At 40.3% G+C, this 23476-nt stretch overlaps 1 protein-coding gene across 1 annotated transcript; it reads left to right on the forward strand.

Moving 5' to 3' along the window:
• The first annotated feature begins 1218 nt into the window (after positions 1-1218).
• LOC139743204 (uncharacterized) lies at positions 1219-22408 on the forward strand. Its single transcript, XM_071653703.1, has 12 exons — positions 1219-1366; positions 2057-2237; positions 5218-5332; positions 9282-9494; positions 10137-10335; positions 11747-11909; positions 12120-12346; positions 12744-12880; positions 14594-14800; positions 16836-17494; positions 18152-18266; positions 21983-22408. The coding sequence occupies exons 1-12, from the start codon at positions 1219-1221 to the stop codon at positions 22406-22408; spliced, it is 2790 nt and encodes a 929-aa protein (XP_071509804.1).
• Positions 22409-23476: the final 1068 nt, after the last annotated feature.

The raw sequence follows: 23476 nt of genomic DNA on the forward strand, positions 1-23476 counted from the left end.
AAGATACGTGAATAAAGATTGCACAGTTACTGATGAAAGAAATATCAGATTTATTACTTGACTGGACATGTGAGAACATTAATCATTAATTTAATGATTAATGACTGTCATAATAGTGACATATATTGATTTATCAAATGTATAAATAAGTCGCTGTGAAGATCATGTCAGTTTATCTTAATCTGACATAACCAGAGGGTACAGTTGCAAACACTTTCACAGCATACAGCTCTGATTTACACTTTTGTTTTTGATTTTGTATCATGAGGTTAAATTTCATTTCATTTAGATTTAATGAAGGTAAACAAGCAATTCGCTAGTAACCACCTGACATTATGTTAGAGTACGAAATAACTTAAGTTTCATTTGCTTAATATTGGCTATCAAACCCTGATCATCAAAGGCACAAAGGCACCTATTGTGCATCCTTAGTAGGAAACTGATAGCTGTTTAAATAATTATGGCCAGCTTGAACTCCCACTCTAATTGAACTTGCTTGATTTGATACAGATGCAGTTGCAACTTTCAATTTACAAGAGATCTAGAGCTGTGTCTCTGGATATTGATGTGTTCTAACTAAATTTTTATTTCATTTTGTAGTTGTAGTTGCTGTTTGTGTGTGTGTTGTGCATGTGTCAACTTGATTATAATGCAACTAGTTAGCTTTGGAGTTTGGACATTACAGTACATACATTGCACTACTTGGAATTACAAATAAAATGCATAATACTACATGTATGTGTGCGGAAGACCTCTGAACACCTTTTATACTCTAATAAACTCCAGGAAATGAGCCACTCTTCCTGGAGGCACTAAGAAGTTACCACAGGTATACCCAGGACCTACAGTGTATGTCATGCAATAGCCAAGTATACTCCCTCAGTGTGGTCTGTATTAAGGACTCTAATGGTAGCTGACTCATTGAAGCAGAGGTGACCCATGCCAAAATTGTGTGAATTAATGCCTGAGGATGCTTTCATAATTTTGGAATGGAGGGTCTGCAGCATATATGCAGTTTTCTCATTTAAATGCTCTCGAAAATACCAAAAGACTAAATGCATCTTTCGCTTTTGTTGAGGTACTACAAAGTTTTATATGACTATTACCAGTTTTGCTGGCAATCTTTTGTACCGGTATCCTTTTTTTTTTTCTTTTGCTGATCTCTGCAGGTCATACCGGTAGTCTTCACTTCAGAACCAGATCTTGAGTTCAGCCAGGATGGGGGGAGGAGAAGGACTCATTGTGTCTAACTCCATCAAAGTTCTGACCCAGAATGGACAGTGTCAAATTGACCTGTGTCTGGGCGACATCACCAAACTGCCAATGAAGGACAAAGTGGATGTCATTGTTGTTTCAGCCTTTCGAGGTAAGCTTATCTTTTCCATTCAGAATCAAGATTTCCCACAGCTGAGATATTTTCCTAAACCTGTTGAAGACTAGTCCCGGGCATACTAGGGCTGGTGTCTATGGGAAATGGGTATTACAGCAAAATCAGCCAGTCCTCATATTGATCACTGGTTGAAAATAGAGACTTCATTTGCTTGTTGCCCTAAATGATCAATTTAGGTCACACATAGGTATGTGCACAATAAAGCATTTTCAAAACTACCTGGCTGGTGGCTGGTTTCATTTTAGAATAACAGACAAAAAGTTTTTGTAATGCCTCTGCCATCATGCATCTGCAAAACTTGAAACTCCAAATTGATATGATTTCATTGACTGATTAATATTTCATACACATGTACAACATTATCTGAGTACTATTTCACAATTGTTTGACACTAGTTGTTTCAGCTACCTGTGTGAGTCAATGTACAATATAGAGGGATGGGGGATGTGTCTATGTTTGTTCATATACAGGGGCTGTAGAATATTGTTGATAAGGAATAAAAAATATTTTCAATGGGGGAAAAAAAAAATTGGGGGAGTAACCCTTGGAAAGGCATGGGTTTTGTAGAGTGGTGTGATGGACATTCAGAGCTACCGGCAGTGTACATGTACATCTTGGCCACTGAATAATGGATAATTCTCACTTTGATAAACTCAATCTCGTCAGGCGATTACACCCCCACGCCGACCTCCGTGATCGGAGCCCTGAAGAGGAACCTGGGGATGGAGGTGTGGAAGCTAGCCAAGGACAAGGAGGAAGATCTGCGCAACCTTTACTCCTGCTGGTGGTCCAAGCCTATGTCCAAGAAGCTGCCCTACAAGCGACTGCTCTGTTTTGAGACCAGGAGGTATGTGGACAATTATAGGCATGTACATGTAAATAGTCAGTGTAATTTAAATCCATGGGCATTTTAGCTTCCCCGTCCATGTGTATGACACATGTAATGCACTTTTACATATATAATGAGATTGAGAATCAAGTTTCAAATGCTATATAGTTGTTACCATGTTGGGCAAGACTTGGGCACGCTTTTGCTGCTATCAGGAGCAATCTATTACAGGAAATGCATAAGTGTGAATATGTTGCCATTGCCAAACTATTGGTTCTAAAGAGGTTAAGAGAGGGGACCACTGCATGGCAGATGCTGCACAGCATAAACCCTGATACACAGATGGTTCACATGCAACAATCGCTGGATGGATCAACAAAGGCAGGATGTGACTCAGAAAAACTGAGGTCATTCGGTGGGTCCCGATCCAAAAACCGAGGAAATGAGCACCCTGACCACCTGCACCAGCAGATTTTGTTTGTCTGATTTTGCATTTATGCCATCACTACCATAGGAAGAGATAGGCTAGAGTACAGTATTGGGATCTGTGTAGTAATCTTGGGTCATTACATCATCCAGAGAGTCACAACTCTTTAATAGTATTATCATATCAAACGTGTGTTTGTTTGAAGACCTCATAACAATGATAGCAATACACAGAAAACAATGATGTGATGTGTGAAGGCATTCAGAGAAATGATATTGAGCAATTTCCTTGCCCAGTTGATATCGAACAAGGTCTTTTTTTTGGGGGGGGGGGGGTGAGCACACCAGACAACTACTCTCTTAAGCATGTTAATGAATTGTGAAGGAATATAAATAGTAATTTTGTTGTTTGTTCATTTGTTCTTCATTGGAGTGCAAATTCCAAAACATGGTCAAGTTGACTTCAAATTTGATACTTGTATTTTCAAATTATAGGGTAAACTGATTTCATCAAGCAAAATGGCAGTTCAAGTTCCATCAGAGTGGGACATAAAATATGCTAATTGTGGAATTTTTAAGTTTGGCAGATTTTCCTCAGGCAGTGATAATTGTCACAACCACGTGCATTGATTTTGGATGAGGTGATGACATTACTGTACAGCTCTCTGATTTGTTTGTTGACAAATCTTCAAAATAATCAGTTCTACCTTTCTTTTGTACAAGTTATCACTGCAGAGTTATCACAGAATTACAGTATTTTGATACAGATACAGATTTTTTTATGCCTCCGCCACGAAGTGGTGCCGGAGGCATTATGTTTTCGGGTTGTCCGTCCGTCCGTCCGTCCGTCCGTCCGTCCGTCCGTCCGTCCGTCCGTCCGTCCGTCCGTCCGTCCGTCCGTCCTTCCGTCCGTCCGTCCGTCCTTCCGTCCGTCCGTAATGAATTTTGTGGACAGGGTAACTACCAAATCCTTTTGAGGTATGCTAATGAAACTTGGCATGTATGTGTATTAGGGGGTGAAGTTGTGCCTATCAACTTTTGGGTGCACATGCTCAAGGTCAAAGGTCAAAAGGTCAAGGTCAAATGCTTAAAATTTTACTATTTCCCCCATATCTATGCAATGCCTGAAGATATTTTCTTGAAACTTAGTGTATACATGTACTACCCAATTAAGATTCTCTGGTGAAAGTTTGGGGTCATGAGGTCAAAAGGTCAAAGGTCAAAAGGTCAATTAAAATGTTAGAATTTCACTTTTTTCTCTGTATCTTGGAAATTGTTCAAGGTATCTTCATGGAACATAGTATATATGCATCCACTGACTGGCAGTGGTTATCTAGGGAAATTAGGGTTCGTGGGGTCAAAGGTCAGGGGTCAAAGGTCAAGGGTAATACTTCAAAATTTTATTATTTTCCTTATATTTATGCAATGCCAGCAGGATTTTTTGTTTTAAAACTTGATGTATGCATGTATAACCCAATAGGGATTCTCTGGGATTTTTTTTTTGCCAAGAAGGTCAAAGGTCAAAAGGTCAAAGATCAAGTGAAAGTGCTGAACTTACTTCTTTCTCCATATCTCGGAAGTGGCTCAACTTATCTTGAAACTTAGTACATGCTGAATTTATGTATGTTCTGCCTGACAGTGATTCTGTTATGAATCAAAGGCCAGATGAAAATGATAACAATTTACTGTTCAATACAGAAATTGCGCTTTTTCTCCATACCTTGAAAATTACTCAGTGCATAAACTTATGAAATGGTCAAAGTCAAGTTAAAGTTCTTAAATCCCCAAATACATGCTCTCTTATTCATCCAATTAGACATAGGTCAAGGAAGGTAAACATTCAATACATTTGTGACAAACATGTCATTTTAATATTTTGCCAATTTTGTGAAAATGTAATCACACATTGTCCACATGTACTATAGACCTATTAGGAGAACCATGCATTATGGCGGAGGCATACCAGTCGCCATAGCGACATTTCTAGTTTTTTTTTAGGTCAGTATAGAAAATGGAAGATTTATGTGCTAGTCAATGAGGTGATGATATTACCTCTTGAATTTAAAGATGCAAAGAAGGTGTGATTGAGGCTAATGCCACTGTTTTGTGAAAACATTTGAATCTCCTCTCTAACTTCTGTAACTTATCACTTGTCTAGTTTTAATGAAATGTCTGTTGTTGGTTGTTTGATTGTACTGTAGGTTGTACTTATCATTGTACTTTAAACATTGATGTGAAGACAAGAATACTTAAATATCACTACAGTGTACCTAAGCTTGAGAATGGCATCATATACCGTTACATATTTCTTTGAGTCTAACTCTCTGTTGAACTTATTTAATGAGACTTTTAAGAACATGTGAAGTCAAAATCTACACTCTGATTTTAACTGTCATGAAACATAATTATTTTACTTTGTATTCATTTTTCATCATGACATTTAATTGTTCAGATTAATTTATCATTAATCACCTCAAGACAGATGTATGTGTTATCATGCTGTGCCCTACGTACCAATGATATGGTAAGAATACATTTTGTCATTCCTGCACATTTCATTCCCTTTTCTTAGAATGATGGATGGGCGTCCCCAAGAGCTGGTTGCCAATGTTTTCCGGTGCTTGGTGCCGATTCTCAACAATGAAGATGGAACTGTCATCACCCCCCTCCTCAATACGGGAGATCAGGTTAGTAGCAAGGGTGACTCAAAGCCCAGATATATTAGAACAGTCCCCCATAGTTATAATACATTAAAAAGCTAACGTCATGGAAACAAACTTCCTGTGAATACTTGGACCTCATCGGCTGTTACCATGGTGACTGCTATTGCATTTACTGATCATTTCATGAAATCCTTTGCTCAGGTTGATTCCAGTCAGATTCAAAAGAATTCTTGAATCATGCATCGGCATTATGCTGCTGGGCTTGACATTGTAAAAGCAGCGAAATGGTGGTCCGGTGGCCCAGTGCTTCTTAAAACTGATGCTGGACCACCAAAATTTTTAAAGATGTTATCTTTTGGTGGCCCTATCGAGTAACTGAGATACACTTGTACAATGTGAATTATTTTGTTCCTTTTATTTTGGACCATTTCATTACTTTTTTAAGCTACCAAATTATCGGATATGATTTCAGTCGTGTAAGTGTGCTAAAAGAGAAAAAAGATAGTGTCAAGCCCTGTATTACATACATGATATCAGCTTTCCATAAGGTAATTCCTGATTCTGTGTCTCCACAAGCAAGGTGGGGGGTACTGTTTGGGGATGTCTATCTGTCTACAGGAAACTATGTAATATCATCTCAACTCTAGAATAACATGCAATATTATTTACGCATATAATGTTCATTTGATTATCATTGCATGTTTTGTACATGTACATATAACTACATGATTCCAAACTGACATAAATCAAGAGAAGAGAGAAACTGCAAATTTACAGCGGTACCATGTTGTAAATTTTTAAAAAGAAATGAATTTGACATGATATGCTTCAATTGGTTAAAAAATAAAGTAGAATAAAGAGACCCAATTTCAAGGTATCTACAAGGTCGTTTGCTCGTTATTTCTCAATTGTGATGTAGTAGTGTATGTAGAACGTTGTTGCATCTGAAGTGGGCTCGGCACTGCAAGCCTACCTGCTTTGCGTGCAAGATGGTGTACTGCCAGGGGTTGTAATGTACTTTCATATCCATATACAGGAGTTTGTACATATTTTAAATTCCATGATATCAAATTGAACCAAAATTGCACAGGAAATAATTGAAGTCTTATTTTTAGTCACTTACATGAATTTGAACAATATTGATAATCGGAAACTGTTGATATCACCAATGAATTGCATGTTGTCACTCAAAACAACTCCTTTGCGAGCTTTGCGGCATTATGCTGCCTACACAATCTGAAGCTGAACTGAAATACATGTAAGTCATCTAATTTTACGTGTGCCAGTACTTGTGTGTGTGCCTCTGTGTATGTCTGTGTATGTACATGTGCACTCTGGGAAGTGCATTTCTCAGCCAAAATTAGATGGCAAACTTTAGATGGCAGTTTTAGATATGTAAGATGGATATGAAAGTACTTTCACTAGCACCCTGCTGGGTATTTTGGATGCCATATTAGTTTGTGTAGAACAAAGGGAATTTCATGTCATCATTTTCCCGATCCTGTAAATAGTGCGAAAATATAATCCTATCAACCATAGATTGCTGCCATGCAGAGGGAAAAGTTTACGGATCGAAAATATAAACTCTGCAGGAACAATGATGCCATATGTGATATACATTTTACAGAGGTCGACTACCATAGACTTACACACGAAACTGCAAGAGAGGAGGGAACGGAGATTGCTGAAAGACAAAAATGTGCCCTCAGTTTTCTCGCATAGACCAGCTTCTGAGTCTGACCAGTCTGCAGAAGAGATGATCCATGAAGAAGAGAGGAAGCAGGTATATCATTTGTACGCTTGGTTTATCAACTCATTGTTGAGACTGCGCATATAACTCCGAAGGAGAATAACATCTTGTCCGCTCTCATTCAATTCGTTTGCAGCTGTGTTCTAGAAAGGGGCAAAGCCTGTGATTTGACTTGATTTCTACCAAAATTTGCAGTTACACCACAATTTCATCAATTCTAATCAAGGATTATTACAGTTCCTGCAATGTATAGTCACACGGGAAGTTGGAAGAAACGATGGAGACACATTCGGCTTCTTCGATTTCTCTGTCACCTTCTGTCTTGTTAAGCCAAGGCTCCTGCGCAGTGGGATGCAGGCAGCAGCGGGGTTGTGTCTACTGAAGTACCTGTACTAAATAAAGCTGACTGTGTAATGATGCTTGAAGGTACAAACTTGTAGCAGCAGCAAGAAGAATCCCAGCAAGGGCAGGTCAAACCTTGCTCAGATGCTGGGTCATAGTCCTCTACCACTTACAGTTCCAAGTCAGAGATAGCTGAATTCAGTCGGAGACTTATGAAGCTCAAAAATCTTCTTTACTGAGTCGTTGATGCCCTGCAGGGCTCTTCGATGTACTAACTTGTATGCAAAATGATTATGAGTGACATACATATTGATAGCATGTGGCGAATCTGCATGCTGCAAGCAGGTTCACTGAGTCATGCAGTGAATGTATGTCATGCAATGAACGTACAATGTGTGCTGCCTATTGAGCGCTGCGGAGAGCAGAGTGACGAACAAGGCAAGGTGGCTGCATTGGCAGCTAAATTTTGCGATACCCTCGGTTTCAGGCAGGTTATTGACAAAGAGCTCGCAAGTGCAATGACTTACCTCTTGAGCACCAACCTTCAAGAGAAAACACCCAGGGATACAGCACACAATTACTCAAGTCCTGCCAATTGTCAGTTGATAGATTGGCTGCACCTTACCCAGACGATCTTTGACAACCTTAGAGTGAGTACTCTGACATGTGATGTAAGGCTTCAGAAGATGTAAATGTCCTTGATGTGGAGTGTTAACACTGTTAACACAATCCTTCACTCACTCATTCGGGAGATATCAAAGGTCCACCAAGATGCTCTTTTACTCCTCTGAAATGCAAACTAAGTGCTTGAATTCATTCCGGATGTAAAGAACCTATCAAACCAGATTTGGGAACAGCAAGTTCACACACTTTTGCAAAGCCTCAAACCTAATGACCGAATGTCTCTTTAGAGATGATAAAGAGGAAAAAAAATTAAAGATCTGAAGACCAGCACAAGGCTCCTGCGGGGTTTATGAAGGCAGTCACTGTACCATCCATACCACCATACAGCTGAGTCATCTCGCTGTCAAAGATGCTGGCCGGGTGAGATCGCCAACTTCTGCTAGGCCCACATCCAGTTTGACAGAAAAGACCACTACTGCCTTTGTTAGGCCAATGTCAAGCTTGACAGAAGCGATGACCACTGCCTTTGTTAGGCCCACATCCATCTTGACAGAAACAACAACCACTGCCATGTACACCCCAACTGTCTCCTGATGCCCAACTGTCTCCAGATGCCCAACTGTCCCCAGATGGAACCAGCTGCCTGCTGAGAAGCCAGGCCAGGGAGACTTTCTATGCTGACCCATCTTGCAGATTACCTCAACAGGACGCAAAAGGCTTAGAGGCACAGAGCAATTCCTCTTGTTGATAGTCAAGAAACCACATCATTGTGCATCCATCACAAACTATCTCTAGATGATTGAAGTAAGTTCTGGATGATGGAGGTGTGAATACTCAGATCTACAAGTCTCACTCCGTGAGAGCAGCCTCAGTAATCTCAGTGGCAGACAGCCTGAGTGTTCCCATTGCTGATGTATTGGCAAAAGCAGAATAAGCATTCAGGAAATTTTACAGAAAACCACTTCTTGACACAGGGAAATTTGCCAGAGCTCTGCTGGACCAATAACTTATCCAGACTTACGGAGAAGTTGAATAGGGAAGGTGTGTGTTTCCCATGTAATTGTAATATGAACTCGTAATATTTCACTCTTTCTTATCAGACAAACTGGATTTCCCCTTTAATGGTATATGTTTTGCTAGATTTTCTGTTCACTTATGTATTCATTTATTCATTCATTCATTCATTCATGGTGATGAATAAGCATCAGTCAGTCAGTGTCCTTGGTGCATAGTTTTGCTCTGCCTTTGTGCATCCAGGGCTATGGTGAAGTGAGCATGCTGAAAGGCATGGTGGAGGCTGCAGTGAACTGGATGAAGGCTGGTCTTCCTCTCAGAGTCATGAAGCTGGTTCTCTACGCCAAGGTCGAGGGTGGCAAGCTCCAGAACCACACCCTGAGGAGATTCGACGAGGTCCTGAAGAAGTTTGGCGAACTCAAGGAGAGATATGAGATGCAGCTGCTGATACCAAAGGTAATGGTGATGATAATGGAGATGATGATGATGGTGATAGAAATGACGATGATGATGTTGTTTATGATGATGATGATGATGATGATGGGAAATTGATGATTAATGGTGATGGGAATGATGATCATAAAGACAGTGATGATGATGGAAATGATAGTGATGGTGATGAAAATGATGATGATGATAATTGGACTGATGATTAATGGTGATAGGGATGGTGATGATAGTGACTTTGATATAGATGAGGTAGGATTACAGGCTCTGTCACTGCAAGGATGTGCACAAGAGGCAAGAATATGTTGAAACATTGAGCAGATATGTCATGTCAGGCAGTTGGCTTATTGTTAAACCTTAGTGCCATTTAGGACAACCATGATGTGTATTCACGTGTGGACAGGGTGTAGGTGCATGTGTGTTTGCGAAAATGTGTTGGCCTTCTTAATCTGGTTCTTTACTTCCATGTATCATATTCCTCTTTTAGTCAATCTCTACGGATACACAATGAATCCGTCAAAACTTCTGCAAAAGTTTGAGATATATTAGTTTACTTCAGGCAGTAGAGCTAGACATTCAAAGAAACCCCTGGGTGCTAAAGGGTTAAAGATACTCACATGCTCCCATTTCCTTGTGCCTCACACTCTACAGGCGGTGCCCCTGGAGTTTGATGTCTACCTCTCCTTCAGCGAGGAAGATGAGGAGGTTGTCAAGGTGATTAGGGAGAGGCTGGGTTCCGCCAAGGACGGCGTCCGCATCTTTGACAGCTCCAACCAGAACCTGAACCGGGATAATGTCTTCCAGCAAGACATGTACTCTGTCATGATGAAGAGTGCACGGGTGGTGACGGGTGAGGTCAAAGGTCATCTACTATACCTGCCTGGCTGTGTGACGTAATCATGTTTAGTGTGCGGGATTGTGTATCATGCTTTCAAAATTTTGATGACTGATGAGATAGCCATGGTTAAACTGGAATGCTCATGGTATTTGCAGAATCATGATATGACCTAAGTCATAGCCAAATTTACCCCTGTCTTGAAAATATCAAGGCAGTCAGTGTTTGATTCATATGCACCTTTAAAGATATTCCACAAAGACAAACAGGAAAGATGGCTTAACCTAGGACTTACACAATTTGTTGTACCGTGGTACAGTGTTTGAACCTAAACCCTAACTAGGCCGGGCTATTTAGGTAGTTGATAGAGCCGGGGGAGGGGGCCTCCCCGGCCCCCCTCCGAATCTCGGCCGTCGACCGTGCGATCATGACGAAAATTGGCACACACATTGCCTATGATGTAATCTAAAATACCTTAAAGTTTATTTTTCAAAAGATTATCATTTATGCTAAATTATGCTAATTTATGCATAATGATGCATATAATCGGACTATTTGGTATAAATCACAAAATAAAGCTCAAAACAGGCACATTTTTTGTGTAAATATTCTTTTTAGTGTCCTTAGCAAATGTAATAACAAAAATTGTGATATCAGAAGAAATTCCTAAGTATTTTATTGTTTTTTGAATTTCTTATATATTTCTTAGTTTTTTGGACTTTATGTTTATCATTGTTTTTTCTATGAAGAAAATATGTTATTCATTGATTTTAATCAATAAGGCACCAAAATAATCATGCTTCTATGAAATTTGCCTGTAAGCACAGTTTGCATTGAAATTGTACACGAATTCACGTTTTTGAGCAATTTTTGGTCATGCATGTACATATTAATGTGTAACTTCGGAACTGCGCGCCTGGGCGTTGCAAATTTGGTGTCAAAAGATGCGGGAGACTCGAAAGAAAAAAGTCATGAAATGTCGCGGCGATAGCTTTTCGCGATTGCGATACATCGCGTGGAACGTCGAGGGGGTGCCTCGGAGGCCCCCCCCCCCCCCCCCCCCCCCCGGCCTAGTTAGGGTTAGCAATGTTTGTCTGCTACACATGCCTGCAGATAGGTGTTAGATGCTTGTCACACCAGAAAGTTTTCTGTGTAAGCCTTAGGGGCTTACATTCTCCAAAGGGATTGCATTTGCATTTGGGACTTCAGGTATGAAGGTATTACATTGTAGGTTTGCCTAATAAAGTAATTGGTAACATTCAGATCTAACTACCCCCCCCCCCCCACACACACACACACCCACCACTTTTGATCGTCAATATAGCCAGCAACCCCCAGAGGTCAAATGTGAATTGAGAAGAGTTGTGCAGAGGCTGTATGCAATATCGTTAACCCACAACTTATGCCCATATTTTTTCCCCCAAAGTCCTGAGTCCGAACTACCTGAAGAACAAAGCATGCATTGAGCAGTACAACATCGCCCTCTGTTGCAACCGAAGGGCACACAGGGACATGCTGGCGCCCTTCTATGTGGACGACGTGGAGCTCATGCCAACGTACATGGGCCTGGTGCAATATGTGGACTGCAGGTGAGCCGCCGTCTCTCAGACTTTCATACACAGGTTCTGGTCTTGATGTCACATCTGTTAATGTGTGTGTGTGTTATCTGTGTGTCATTTTAGATTTAGAGACAATTTTGTAATAAGCTTGTAATTGGCTAATCAATCAGTGATCGAAGTATAAGTTTAATGGTAAGCCAGGGTCATCTGTCAATTTGAAGTATCTCCTCTTTTCTCCAGACCTCACGACGCAGAAAAGATCCAAGATGCCTGTAGTCAGCTGACAGTCTCCCTGTCCATCACGCTCCACACCGAGCTGCAGATAGCCGAGTTCGACCCCCTCCGCTACGACGTCTTTCTCTCCTACTCACACCGGGACACAGAGAAGGCCAACCTCTTTGTCAAGGCTCTTCAGAAGCTTGCCCCGGACCTGAAGCTCTTCTTTGATGTACAGGAGCTTAAAACAGGTGCCCGCCTTGTGGTAGTCTTTCATTGCTTTATGTCTTTGCATGCCAACTTTGATTCACTCAACAGTTGCCAAGTACACTACAGTACTTTTAATATGTTCCACATGCTTATTGTAGAGCAGTGTTGTGTAACAAAGTTCTGTAGCTACTGGAATTGTGTTAGTTGCACTTGGGGTGCTTAGTATAAAGAAAATGAAACCTCTCAGGAATTCCACATTGAAATACCATATCAATTGTTTTCTTATAAGATGCATGAAGTAATGTTTAAGTTAAGCAATATGAGCCTTTCCCAGAGGAAGCACCCTTTAAGAATCAGGAATTTGCCAGTAACTGTATGCTGCATGTAGGGAAGCTTTCTCTGATGTTAACACATTCAGGTGTTGATGTGTTTTTACAGGTAAATCTTGGCAGCGCACCTTGTACCACTCCATCGATGGATCCCGCTGCATGGTGGCTCTCATCTCAGCCCCCTACCTCAAGTCTGCCGTCTGCCAGGAGGAGTTTGCCCTCGCACAGGCCAAACACTTCTCCAAGGTGGGCAGTCACCTTAGTGCAATGACCTTTTGTGTGAAAAGACTATGAGAGGAAATACACACTAGCCTCATGTCAAGCAGTTTCCTAAATATGAACTTTTTCCTTGTAGCGTCGCCTGGAATCAAGAAATAACCTTTGTAAAGTTTCCATATGCCATGTATTTCTGCAAGTGCACACATCATGTTTATGAAATAGCCCTACACATCAAATAATTCCTTTCAGGAGAGACTATGCTTATTTATGTTGCAATTTTATCTTGCCTATTATAAGAGGATATCAGAGGATATCAAATAATATTGATTTTGATAGATTCTACATCATCTTTTTATGCCTCCGCCACGAAGTGGTGCCGGAGGCATTATGTTTTCGGGTTGTCCGTCCGTCCATCCTTCCGTCCGTCCGTCCTTCCGTCCGTCCGTCCTTCCGTCCGTCCGTCCGTCCGTCCGTCCTTCCGTCCGTCCGTAATGAATTTTGTGGACAGGGTAACTACCAAAACCTTTTGAGGTATCCTAATGAAACTTGGCATGTATGTGTATTAGGGGGTGAAGTTGTGCCTATCAACTTTTGGGTGCACATGCTCAAGGTCAAAGGTCAAAAGGTCAAGGTCAAATGCTTAAAATTTTACTATTTCCCTCATATCTATGCAATGCCTGAAGATATTTTCTTGAAACTTAGTGTATACATGTACTACCCAATTAAGATTCTCTGGTGAAAGTTTGGGGTCATGAGGTCAAAAGGTCAAAGGTCAAAAGGTCAAGTAAAATGTTAAAATTTCACTTTTTTCTCTGTATCTTGGAAATTGTTCAAGGTATCTTCATGGAACATAGTGTATATGCATCTACTGACTGGCAGTGGTTATCTAGGGAATTTAGGGTTCATGGGGTCAAAGGTCAGGGGTCAAAGGTCAAGGGCAATACTTCAAAATCTTACTATTTTCCTTATATTTATGCAATGCCAGCAGGATATATATTTTTTTAAACTTGATGTATGCCTGTCTAACCCAATAGAGATTCTCTGGGATTTTTTTTTTTGCCAAGAAGGTCAAAGGTCAAAAGGTCAAAGATCAAGTGAAAGTGCTGAACTTACTTTTTTCTCCATATCTCGGAAGTGGCTCAAGTTATCTTGAAACTTAGCACATGCTGAATTTATGTATGTTCTGCCTGACAGTGCTTCTCTTATAAATCAAAGGCCAGATGAAAATGATAACAATTTACTGTTCAATACAGAAATTGCGCTTTTTCTCCATACCTTGAAAATTACTCAGTGCATAAACTTATGAAATGGTCAAAGTCAAGTTAAAGTTCTTAAATCCCCAAATACATGCTCTCCTATTCATCCAATTAAACATAGGTCAAGGAAGGTAAACATTCAATACATTTGTGACAAACATGTCATTTTAATATTTTGCCAATTTTGTGAAAATGTAATCACACATTGTCCACATGTACTATAGACCTATTAGGAGAATCATGCATTATGGCGGAGGCATACCAGTCGCCATAGCGACATTTCTAGTTGAATAGTGTTGTGAAGATTTCTTCTTTTTTTTTGGCTTCAAAATAACTAGATTCAGGTTTCCCAAATTCAGTGCAATTCTGGATGATTCTTGTTAGTTCACCATCCATGTTAATAGCAATACTTACTGCAAATTGTTTTAGCCCTGATAGATTTTTAGTCGTATTTATATTTTTTCCCATAATTTTAACAATCCAGGGCAAGCAGCACCTGCAGCTGATCCCAGTCTGTCTTGAGGATCTGGACTCCATCCAGCCAGAGTTCACTCAAATCCCAATGGTCAAGGCTACTCCAGACATCCTGGAGGACACGGTCAAGACTCTCTGTCCAGCCGTTGTCCAGTGGCTCAAGGGGGAGAAGGTGCAGACAAGCCAAAGTTTTGCCACCATCTTCGACGACGAAAAGGTAAGTTTGGATAATTTTCACTACGGCCTGTACCTCCTGATTCCTCTCCTTCAGGCATGGCCCATTCTCAGACAATGAAAGTTTGGTGCTGAACGACCGATGCTCATGATATAGTAGCCTGTTGCCCGGGCGGTATTTTTCATCCCTCCCAATTAGCAATAACGCCATCTGTAGCTTAATAACAAAAAGGGCAGCTTCATAAAAACCGCCCAGTATATTTTTGACAATTTGCATCAAGATCGCAACGCCGAGATATGCGTGGGCGGTTACAAGTTCAAAGGAAAGATTTCCCATTGGCTCACTGAAGTGCCTGTCAACAGTACCAAATGTGAGTACTGCACGTAAAAGCATGAAAAGCGCATTTATGAGCAAGCCATATTTTGACATGATGCACTTGACAGACAGGACAGTGGGCGGGGACAATGAACCTCATTAGATCCAGCGGCAGTGCCAAAGTTTTCCTAGTCCTTTTTTCTGGGCGTATGTGGATAGTGAACACAAGAGGGCAACTTGAAAGGATACAGACACACACACAAAAAAGGACAATAGCCTTGTCTAGTGATACAGTTGATTATGTCCTATATGTAAGTCATGAGAGATCTCCAATGCAGTATGTACCACCAGTTCATGGTAGATATATAATAGCGGGGACTTCATCAGTAGCAGAGGTGATTACTAGTAGTCAGTGCTTGAACTTTTACTGCAGCCAGAAAGTATTATGAACTGAATCAAAGTGGTGACAGAGAAACCTACATTTCCCAAGACAGTAACACCATTGATTGAGAAATCTTTATTTTCAAAGCTTTGGTTAAGAGACGTTACGAGGGAAAAAGTTTAATTTCCAACGTGCTTGCTAGTGCAATTGTATCTCCCTGAACCACAATGTGACATCCACCACTTTTTATGAGTGCAGTTACAATATACAGTACACTGTATGTCAAAAAAAAAGAAACAATCAGATTTTTGCACTTACATTGTATAACACCCAATATGATTAAACTGTCTATAATGCTACTTCAGGGTCTTGAAATTTAACATCTTATCTCTATTTTGCAGAAGACCCCATTCACTTTGGTTAAGTGGTCACAGAGAAATGTGGATTGTTTTAAAGCATGTCATGAGTCTGATTCTTCCAAGTTTGGCACTTGGATGCTCTTGGAACTGCATATTAATGTTTAAATACAATAGACAGAACTTAGAGGGAAGGGATTTCTGACATGTTCTGCAAAAATCCTCATTTCTCTTTGACCACCGAAGCAAATGGTATGGGATTTTTTGTAAGATGTGGACAGCGAGTTACAGTTTCATACCCTGAAATTGTGTTTGGATTGATTCGCTATCTTTAAAGTTATCATTGCGGAGGGTACCGTTGTAATTTTTTTGGGACATACGGTATAGCATATGTAGGTATTAGTGTTTGCTTCCTCAATTCACAGCTCAGAGTAATCCGTAACCTCTCCGTCCGGTGCATCTGCCAAAATACAGGTGTAGCATTGCAGATTTGCACTTTCTCAAAGTGTTCTTCTACAGCGATTTTGCTCAAGGAATGTTCTTGTGCGATAGTAGCTACGTATTTACAGAGTGTAAAGTGCACTTCAATCAATACTGAACCCTAATTGCTGTGAGGAAGATGTTTCATTTGTTTTAGTTGGTGTAATTGTGAAATTTAGTATCATTTACAATTCTACAGGAAGGTGATAATTGATACAAAGAAGGACATTTAATTAGGAAGACATTTAACCCCTTGAAGAAGAGTCCTGAGAATACTCGGGCAGGCGTCTATGGGAAATGCATGTTATAGCAAAATTAGTCCGTCCTCGACAGGTTAAACTAGGGTGTACGATGTAGTAGCATAGAGCCATACAGTATTTGTATCCACACAAGGTTAGATGAATGTATCAACTTAGTAGGTATAATTATAAAACTCTGCTTGAATCAGTTAACTTTGTAGTTTGCAAGTCTCAGTGTTTCATTGTATTAGATCCTGCAGTGCTTATTGTTAGTGCCATTTCTATTGTTTTGTCTTCTTTTTCAGGTCCGGAGCTTGTCACCTGACGAAGAGATGGTAGCCTTCCGCAAGGCTCAATTTCAGCGAGAGTTTGGAACCTTGGATCAACTCTTCTCGACCAAGCCCACCTTCCCTCCCTCACTGGACAAGGTCTTGCTTCAGACAGACAAGGATGCGCGTCCGCGCTCGGCGGCAGACTGCGACATCATCTTCAGTCACCACAGCGACGATCAGAAGTATGCCGACTTCATGTCCTCCATCCTCAAGCTGTATGCCCCGGCACTGAAGGTGAAAACGGTGGCCAGCAACGAGCACGAGAAGCTGAGCTCCCTGGAGCGGTCCGACTGCATCGTCCCCATCCTGTCCCCCAACTACCTAGAGAGCCCTGAGTGCGTGGAGGAGTTCCACATCGCCATCTGGAGGCAGCGCATCGCCAACCCCGACGCCCCGCTCCTGATGCCGCTCGTCGTCCACATCCTGCCACAGAAGCCGACGTACTTCCACCTAGTGGACTGCCCCGTCAATCTCACCGATGACATCTGGGCCCTGCTCGTGGGCAAGCTCCACGTCGGCCTGCCCGAAGAAATCGAGGAGATGAGACAGAGCTTTGCCAAGCTGTCTCGAGCGGACGCATTGGCCATCCTTGTCGCAGCATACAAGATACTGCAGAGATTTGCCAAGGCTAGGTGAGCTGCAGTGTATATATATCTCTATATATAATCTGGCCTTTTGGTATTCAGAAGATAAGTGATGTCGGTGTAATTGAAAAGGATATCAAGTTTATATCACTTCAAACCATTCATTCATGTAGGTAGTGTGATAGGTAAAGTTTGATATGATTTGGAGACGCAAAAACCCAAAGTGAATAGGGGAGAAGATGTGTATTGCCATTTTCTGTTGCTACACTGGATAAAAAAGACACACACACACACACAGACACACACACACGCACAATTTGCATGAAAATTTCCGTTCTTAAAGTAATGATATGCAGCTGGCCTTTTATTCCCCGTGTGTTTGAATCATTTGATCCTTGTATCACTGTATCAGTGAATCAGTGAAATTCTTGAAGTGTCTTTTGTTTTCTTTTGCAGTGGTAGAAACCCGCCCAGTGGTAGAAAAAATACCTACCTCCCAGGTAATGCCCTTCCCCCCTCCCCCAGCCCCCCCCCCCCCCCCCTTTCCCCTCATGGTTATTGTGGTGGTATCTGGTGGACAATTATCCCAGTAGGACACTTGGACCCAATGACTCTTCTAGGGGCAACATTACCTGTATTCAGGGATAACTGTCCAGACATGCTGATTTGATAGACATTGCACTGTCTTCCTCTTTCTGTCCGTAGAGAGGCTGAGTCAGTGGATGGCTACTCACCCAAGGCGGCATTGTTCAATGTGCTCAAACTACAGGCAGACACAAAGCGGGTCACTCAGCCCGACTACACGGAAGAAATCAGCCAGGTGAGGAATGCACGCTGAAAAACTTTTGACACTATTTTGTTGTTGTTGTTGTTTTTTTAAGATGTTGCCAATGAGATTTTATAGTGTACATTGTGATTATTGTGTTTAACACCAAACACCACACCTCGAATGTCTTTACACTTGGTGTTAGAGTGTGATTACAAAGAGGATACCAATCACAGTGAGTTTAAACAAAGCAGTTGCTTTGCTAAGTTAATATGAATGTATGCACGCTGTTCATAAGGTGCTCCTTAACTTCTTAAGCTCATATGGAACTGAGAAAAATATCACTTACAAATTGTAAGTCATACAGAGATCAGGGTAAGTTGATAGCAATTCTGAACTACCTTTTAACATTTCTAACTACATGACACACAAAAAAAGTAGCTTTGAACAGCTGTTGTATGTACAAAGTTGAGTGTCATGGTGTGCTCTGGGGGGTGTTTCATCAACGTTAGTCAGCGCTGACAAGTTGTCAGCGTTGACAATTTCAGCAAAATCCTTGGTTTTGATTGGATGAGATGCTCTGGTCACCGACTGCTACTATGGTGATTGTCAGCGCTGACTAACGTTGATGAAACACCCCCCTGTTCTCTTTGTTAGTGTAATATATACACTGTACATTATCTAATCAAAGTTTCAGTCACAGCTCTGTGTATGTTGCATTGTCTCTTACTCTCTCTTTGAATTGTTCTGTCAGTCTCAAATAACTCTTCCTTTTCAGTCAATAAAAGTCAGTTGTGTAGTAGTCTCTTGATGATTTAGAGTGTTTGGGGCAAAACTTTATTTGTCATTTGTGGAGATGATTGGGCTTTCTGATTCTGTTGTAATGAGATCGCATTCATATGTCATAAGTTGTGGTATTGCTTCAGGCACTCCAACCAGTTTTGAATGAATCAGTGTGAAGGCTTATTCCTTGACTTTACACAGGCTCTTGAACAGGTCATGGGAGAATATCTTCAATATGCTGTATACGCCGTGTATTTCGCAAGTCTAAATTTTCGCGAATCAGGAATTCCCGACAATTTCGTGAGTGGTTACATTCGCGATCGTGGAGTCCTGTACTGATAGCTGAACTGAGAAGAGTACACGCGTACGTTACATTCACATTGGGATCAGAGTCAATATTTTCGTGTGTCTTTAATTTTGCGAATAGCACCTGACTCACGAAATTTGCGAAAATAAAAACCACACGAAATATTTGGCGTATACAGTATTGTAAAAAATCCATTTTGTTACATTTTTTTCACAATCGCTGTATGTAGAGAAGACATCAATGAACTACCTCTGAGAAGACATTCTGTGTCAATCTTTGCAATGTGGATGGCAGATAGATTTCAATAAAATGGCTCACATCTTCGTCATGTAAGTTTTTTAAGTCTCACTCTCAATAAGGTATCCAATTGGGCCCACCCAAGGGGTCGGTAGCTAAAAGAATGCAAGGTCTGTGTCAAGTTTTGGGACAAGGAATTGGTAGGCAATCGTCACAGTTCGAGGAGTGAACCTTTCCAGGAGGAGAACCAGCCGTTACGCAAAGAGAATATGTATTTTTTTTCCACCCCTCAGGCTTATATTCTTTCCGAAATGGCATTACTGGGCACAAAGGGAATTGTTGTATTTTTTTTTTTCAAACTGAACATTTAGTAAACAAGCAAGTACAAATGTGTATCTGCTCACCAGAAACTGGTCTGATAGGCCTTTGATCACTAATTCATGTTTGTAATATGTAGGTTGTACCTATCTTCCCTTAGAAGTGAACTATATCATCTTTGTCATCTTGTGATCTTTCTCTCCTTTTTTTCTCATCATCTGTGAAATCTTTTTCAGACTCTGCTGGACCTCACACTCAAGTCCTAAATGTTCGTGCAAAGGTCTCCTAGTCTTTTTTTTTTTCTTTCCCCCTCCCCATCGTTTTCCTCACTACTTACCTGCATGTTCATTCACCACTTCTGCTGTTTGTGGTTTTGTGTTATTCTTTGCATGATCGTAATGTGCCATTTTACTGTTTGCATGTAAATGTTTCCTCTTTATTTGATATGCCACGTGATCTGCCTGTCACCTTTAACCCCTCCACTGACCTACTGTAGTGGTCAATCCAAAGTGGGCCAATAGGAAACAAGAAGGAAGTGACAGTAAAAGGAATTACCTTTTGCATTCATTGAGTTCCATCCATTCCACATAATGTGCTAAAGCTTGGAATTGAGATGTAAATCTCTTTTAGATGTGAAAAGTGCATGATAAATGAATTGTCACAAGTCTCTTGGAGATTCCTGATAAGGATAACTGAACCAAAAGTGTGGTTCAGTTATCAACTTTAACTTTTGTAAAGGAATGTCTTGTTTGCCTTTTCGCTACATAGCTGAAACATTCGTGTGAAGGACTGTATGAAAATGTATCATTCAGTTCATCCATATGTACACGAGCTGCATGTTAATCATCGTAGCATATGATGTATATTATGCTGTTATACCCACTGCAATTAACGAGACCCTGCATCTTTGAGTTGGAAGGATGAGATGGAATTATGCATGGCATTACAAGTTTGCATGATACAAACATGTTTATAAACTTGAATGTATTTTTTTTTACTGTAATACATTGTACATGTATGTTTGCAACCAAAAGCATCTGATCCTTGTGCTCTCTTGATTTGGAATGATTGCTGTGTATCAGACTTTATTTGAAAGTTGTGTGCTGCTTCTGTTCTGCAAGTATTTATGTATTCTGATTATAGAGTTGGTGATATGGCTGTATGAAGGCATGATCAGTGGAAAACTTGTCGCAAGAATTATTTCATGTACCCTCTCAATATTGTATTCTGCACTGCGTATAGTACACTTTTGATATTGAGAGACACTTTACGCAGGTTCTAGTAATCTGTTCTCCAGGATAAGGTTTCCTTAATGAATTCCTCTCTCTTTGTTATTCTTCTCTTTCATTTCTCTTATTTTTCTGTTTCCTCTTCTAAGTGAAACATCTTCCAATTTGTCTTTGGCATTGCATTGTCAGTCCACTCAACCTTAAAGTATAACCACTGATTTGCTGAGGCAAAGCTGTCTTCACAAAGTCAAAATACTGATGATACATTTCATGTGATATCCATCAGAATTCTAATACAAGAAAATGTCCAAGATTTTACTTCAGTGATCAACAATGTCTTGCCAGAGTTTGCTCATGTAATGCTTCTGGGCACAGAAGCTTTCAGTGAACCAGTTCAGGCAAAAGTCTGGTAAAATTAATTCGTGTGTTTTTGATTCCACAGAATTGAATAGATGAAATATTATTACACATTAAAAGCCAAAACATTCCTTCACTTGATTTTCGGGCTAGTTTCATGTGGTCAAATGCGCAAAAATGTAAACGCTGCAAGAATTTCCACTTTGACAGTAACCATGATTCTGATGCCTGATTGGTAAAGGCTACTTTGTATATATTATTGCATGTCCCTGGATCAAAGAAAGATGAGGAACTTGAGGACTATGAAATAAAATTGTGACACCAGATAATACATATTCAAATTTGTTTACATGGACTTCAAGTGAACATGTCATGTAATCAGATTCTGAAAAAAAACAACAACTTACAAGTCTCCTCCTAACCAAGACTGATGCGTGAAATATCGTTATGGAGTGGATACAGGATAGAAAAATAAAGAAAAAGCGTGCCAGTTCAGGTAAAGAGGTATCATATCAATGACTTTTGTTTCTGCCTAACAGATTTTGGTCGACTTGCGTCTGAGTGACATTCCAGAGAGCTGGAGAAAAGAGGGACAGTCCCTCCACTCTGATGATGGGGAAATTGATCTACCGGATGTACCCAGCATCCTACCATCAGAGGACACAATGGACATGCCAGATAATGACACCAGCAAGGACAGTGTGCCCAATGTACACAACACCCAACCTTCAGAGAACACTATAGACACACCAGATAATCACACTAGTATTGACAGTGGGTCCAATGATGTGCAGGCTGTTGCCAAGCAACCAGCAAAAGAGGATGCAGGTGATGTGGGGAATGAGGAGAGGGAGGCGGAAGCAAATGGCGACGCAGAGGACCAGAATCCTCAGGATAAAGACACAGCAGAAGGCGATGGGCAATCACATGAGCCTCCAAAATCTTCCGCATGTCATTTGATCTAAAGGTTGAAAGTTGCCAAAACTTTGTGAGTATCCCATTGAATGTTTAGCTTGCTGGTCAAATACATGTGTAATATGCTGACAGTGTCTTTATGAAGAGCTGAAATGTACATCAGGGTAAGATAAGTGAAGCAGATAAAAGGCACGAATTGCACAATCTGACAAATGCTGCTTGTATGGCATTCAGTTTTCATGACATCAAAAGAGCAGTGAGCATCCACAGTTTCAGGGCATTTAGGTGCATCCTTGCACCTTATCAACTATCTTTTTGTGCTAATAATATGCACACTACATGGAAGAAATGATTGATTTGTTGTTTTATGTTGTTTGTAAGTCTTTGTTTTTGCTTGAATTCTGTCACAGCAGTCTTGAAAATATGTGGCAGGATAAGTACTTCATGTCATTCTTTTTGATGCAAGAATTCTTATGCCAAGATTAATTGTGAAAAGAGAAACAAAACACATGTTGTGAGAATCAGCAGTGATATTTTCTGCTTTTTCTATGTGACATAGTGTGTTCTATTACTTTGATAACCATTGAAATCATGTACAGACTTCTAAATATATTTTCTTAATGATTGGTGCAATAGATAAGAACAAGCATGCAAAAGTTTTATAAGCTCCTGCTGAGCTACTTGTGTTGATCTCGTGTAGATTTATTTTATTTTTCCTCACTTTCCAATTTGTAGAACTTGTGGTATATGTCATCTGCAGTCTTTCTCATAGATTTGTATACAGTTTGTACTCTATTTATATACAAACATTTAGGAATATAAACATCTTTATGTATATTTTCTCTTTATAATATTTCATGCAGTCTATTCAAAGAATTATATTTCTAGATTTATATGATGTGATATATTTCCTTGCTGTTGAACAAATCTTATTTTGTTCCTTTTGTAAGATGTGCTACATGTGGTTTGGCATTGATTGAATTTATGCGAGACCTATGCCAAGAACTTGGGATATCCCAACTTAAGTTTATACAACAATGAGCAGTATATTATGTGCAGGTTGCAGTATTTATGTAATGTCTATGACCTATTAAAGAAGAGTTTAATAATGTGAGTTC

The sequence above is a fragment of the Diadema antillarum genome, unplaced genomic scaffold (genome assembly GCF_040938485.1).
Source record: "Diadema antillarum isolate AM-2024a unplaced genomic scaffold, OU_Dant_1.0 seq00001058_RagTag, whole genome shotgun sequence".
Taxonomy (NCBI): domain Eukaryota; kingdom Metazoa; phylum Echinodermata; class Echinoidea; order Diadematoida; family Diadematidae; genus Diadema; species Diadema antillarum.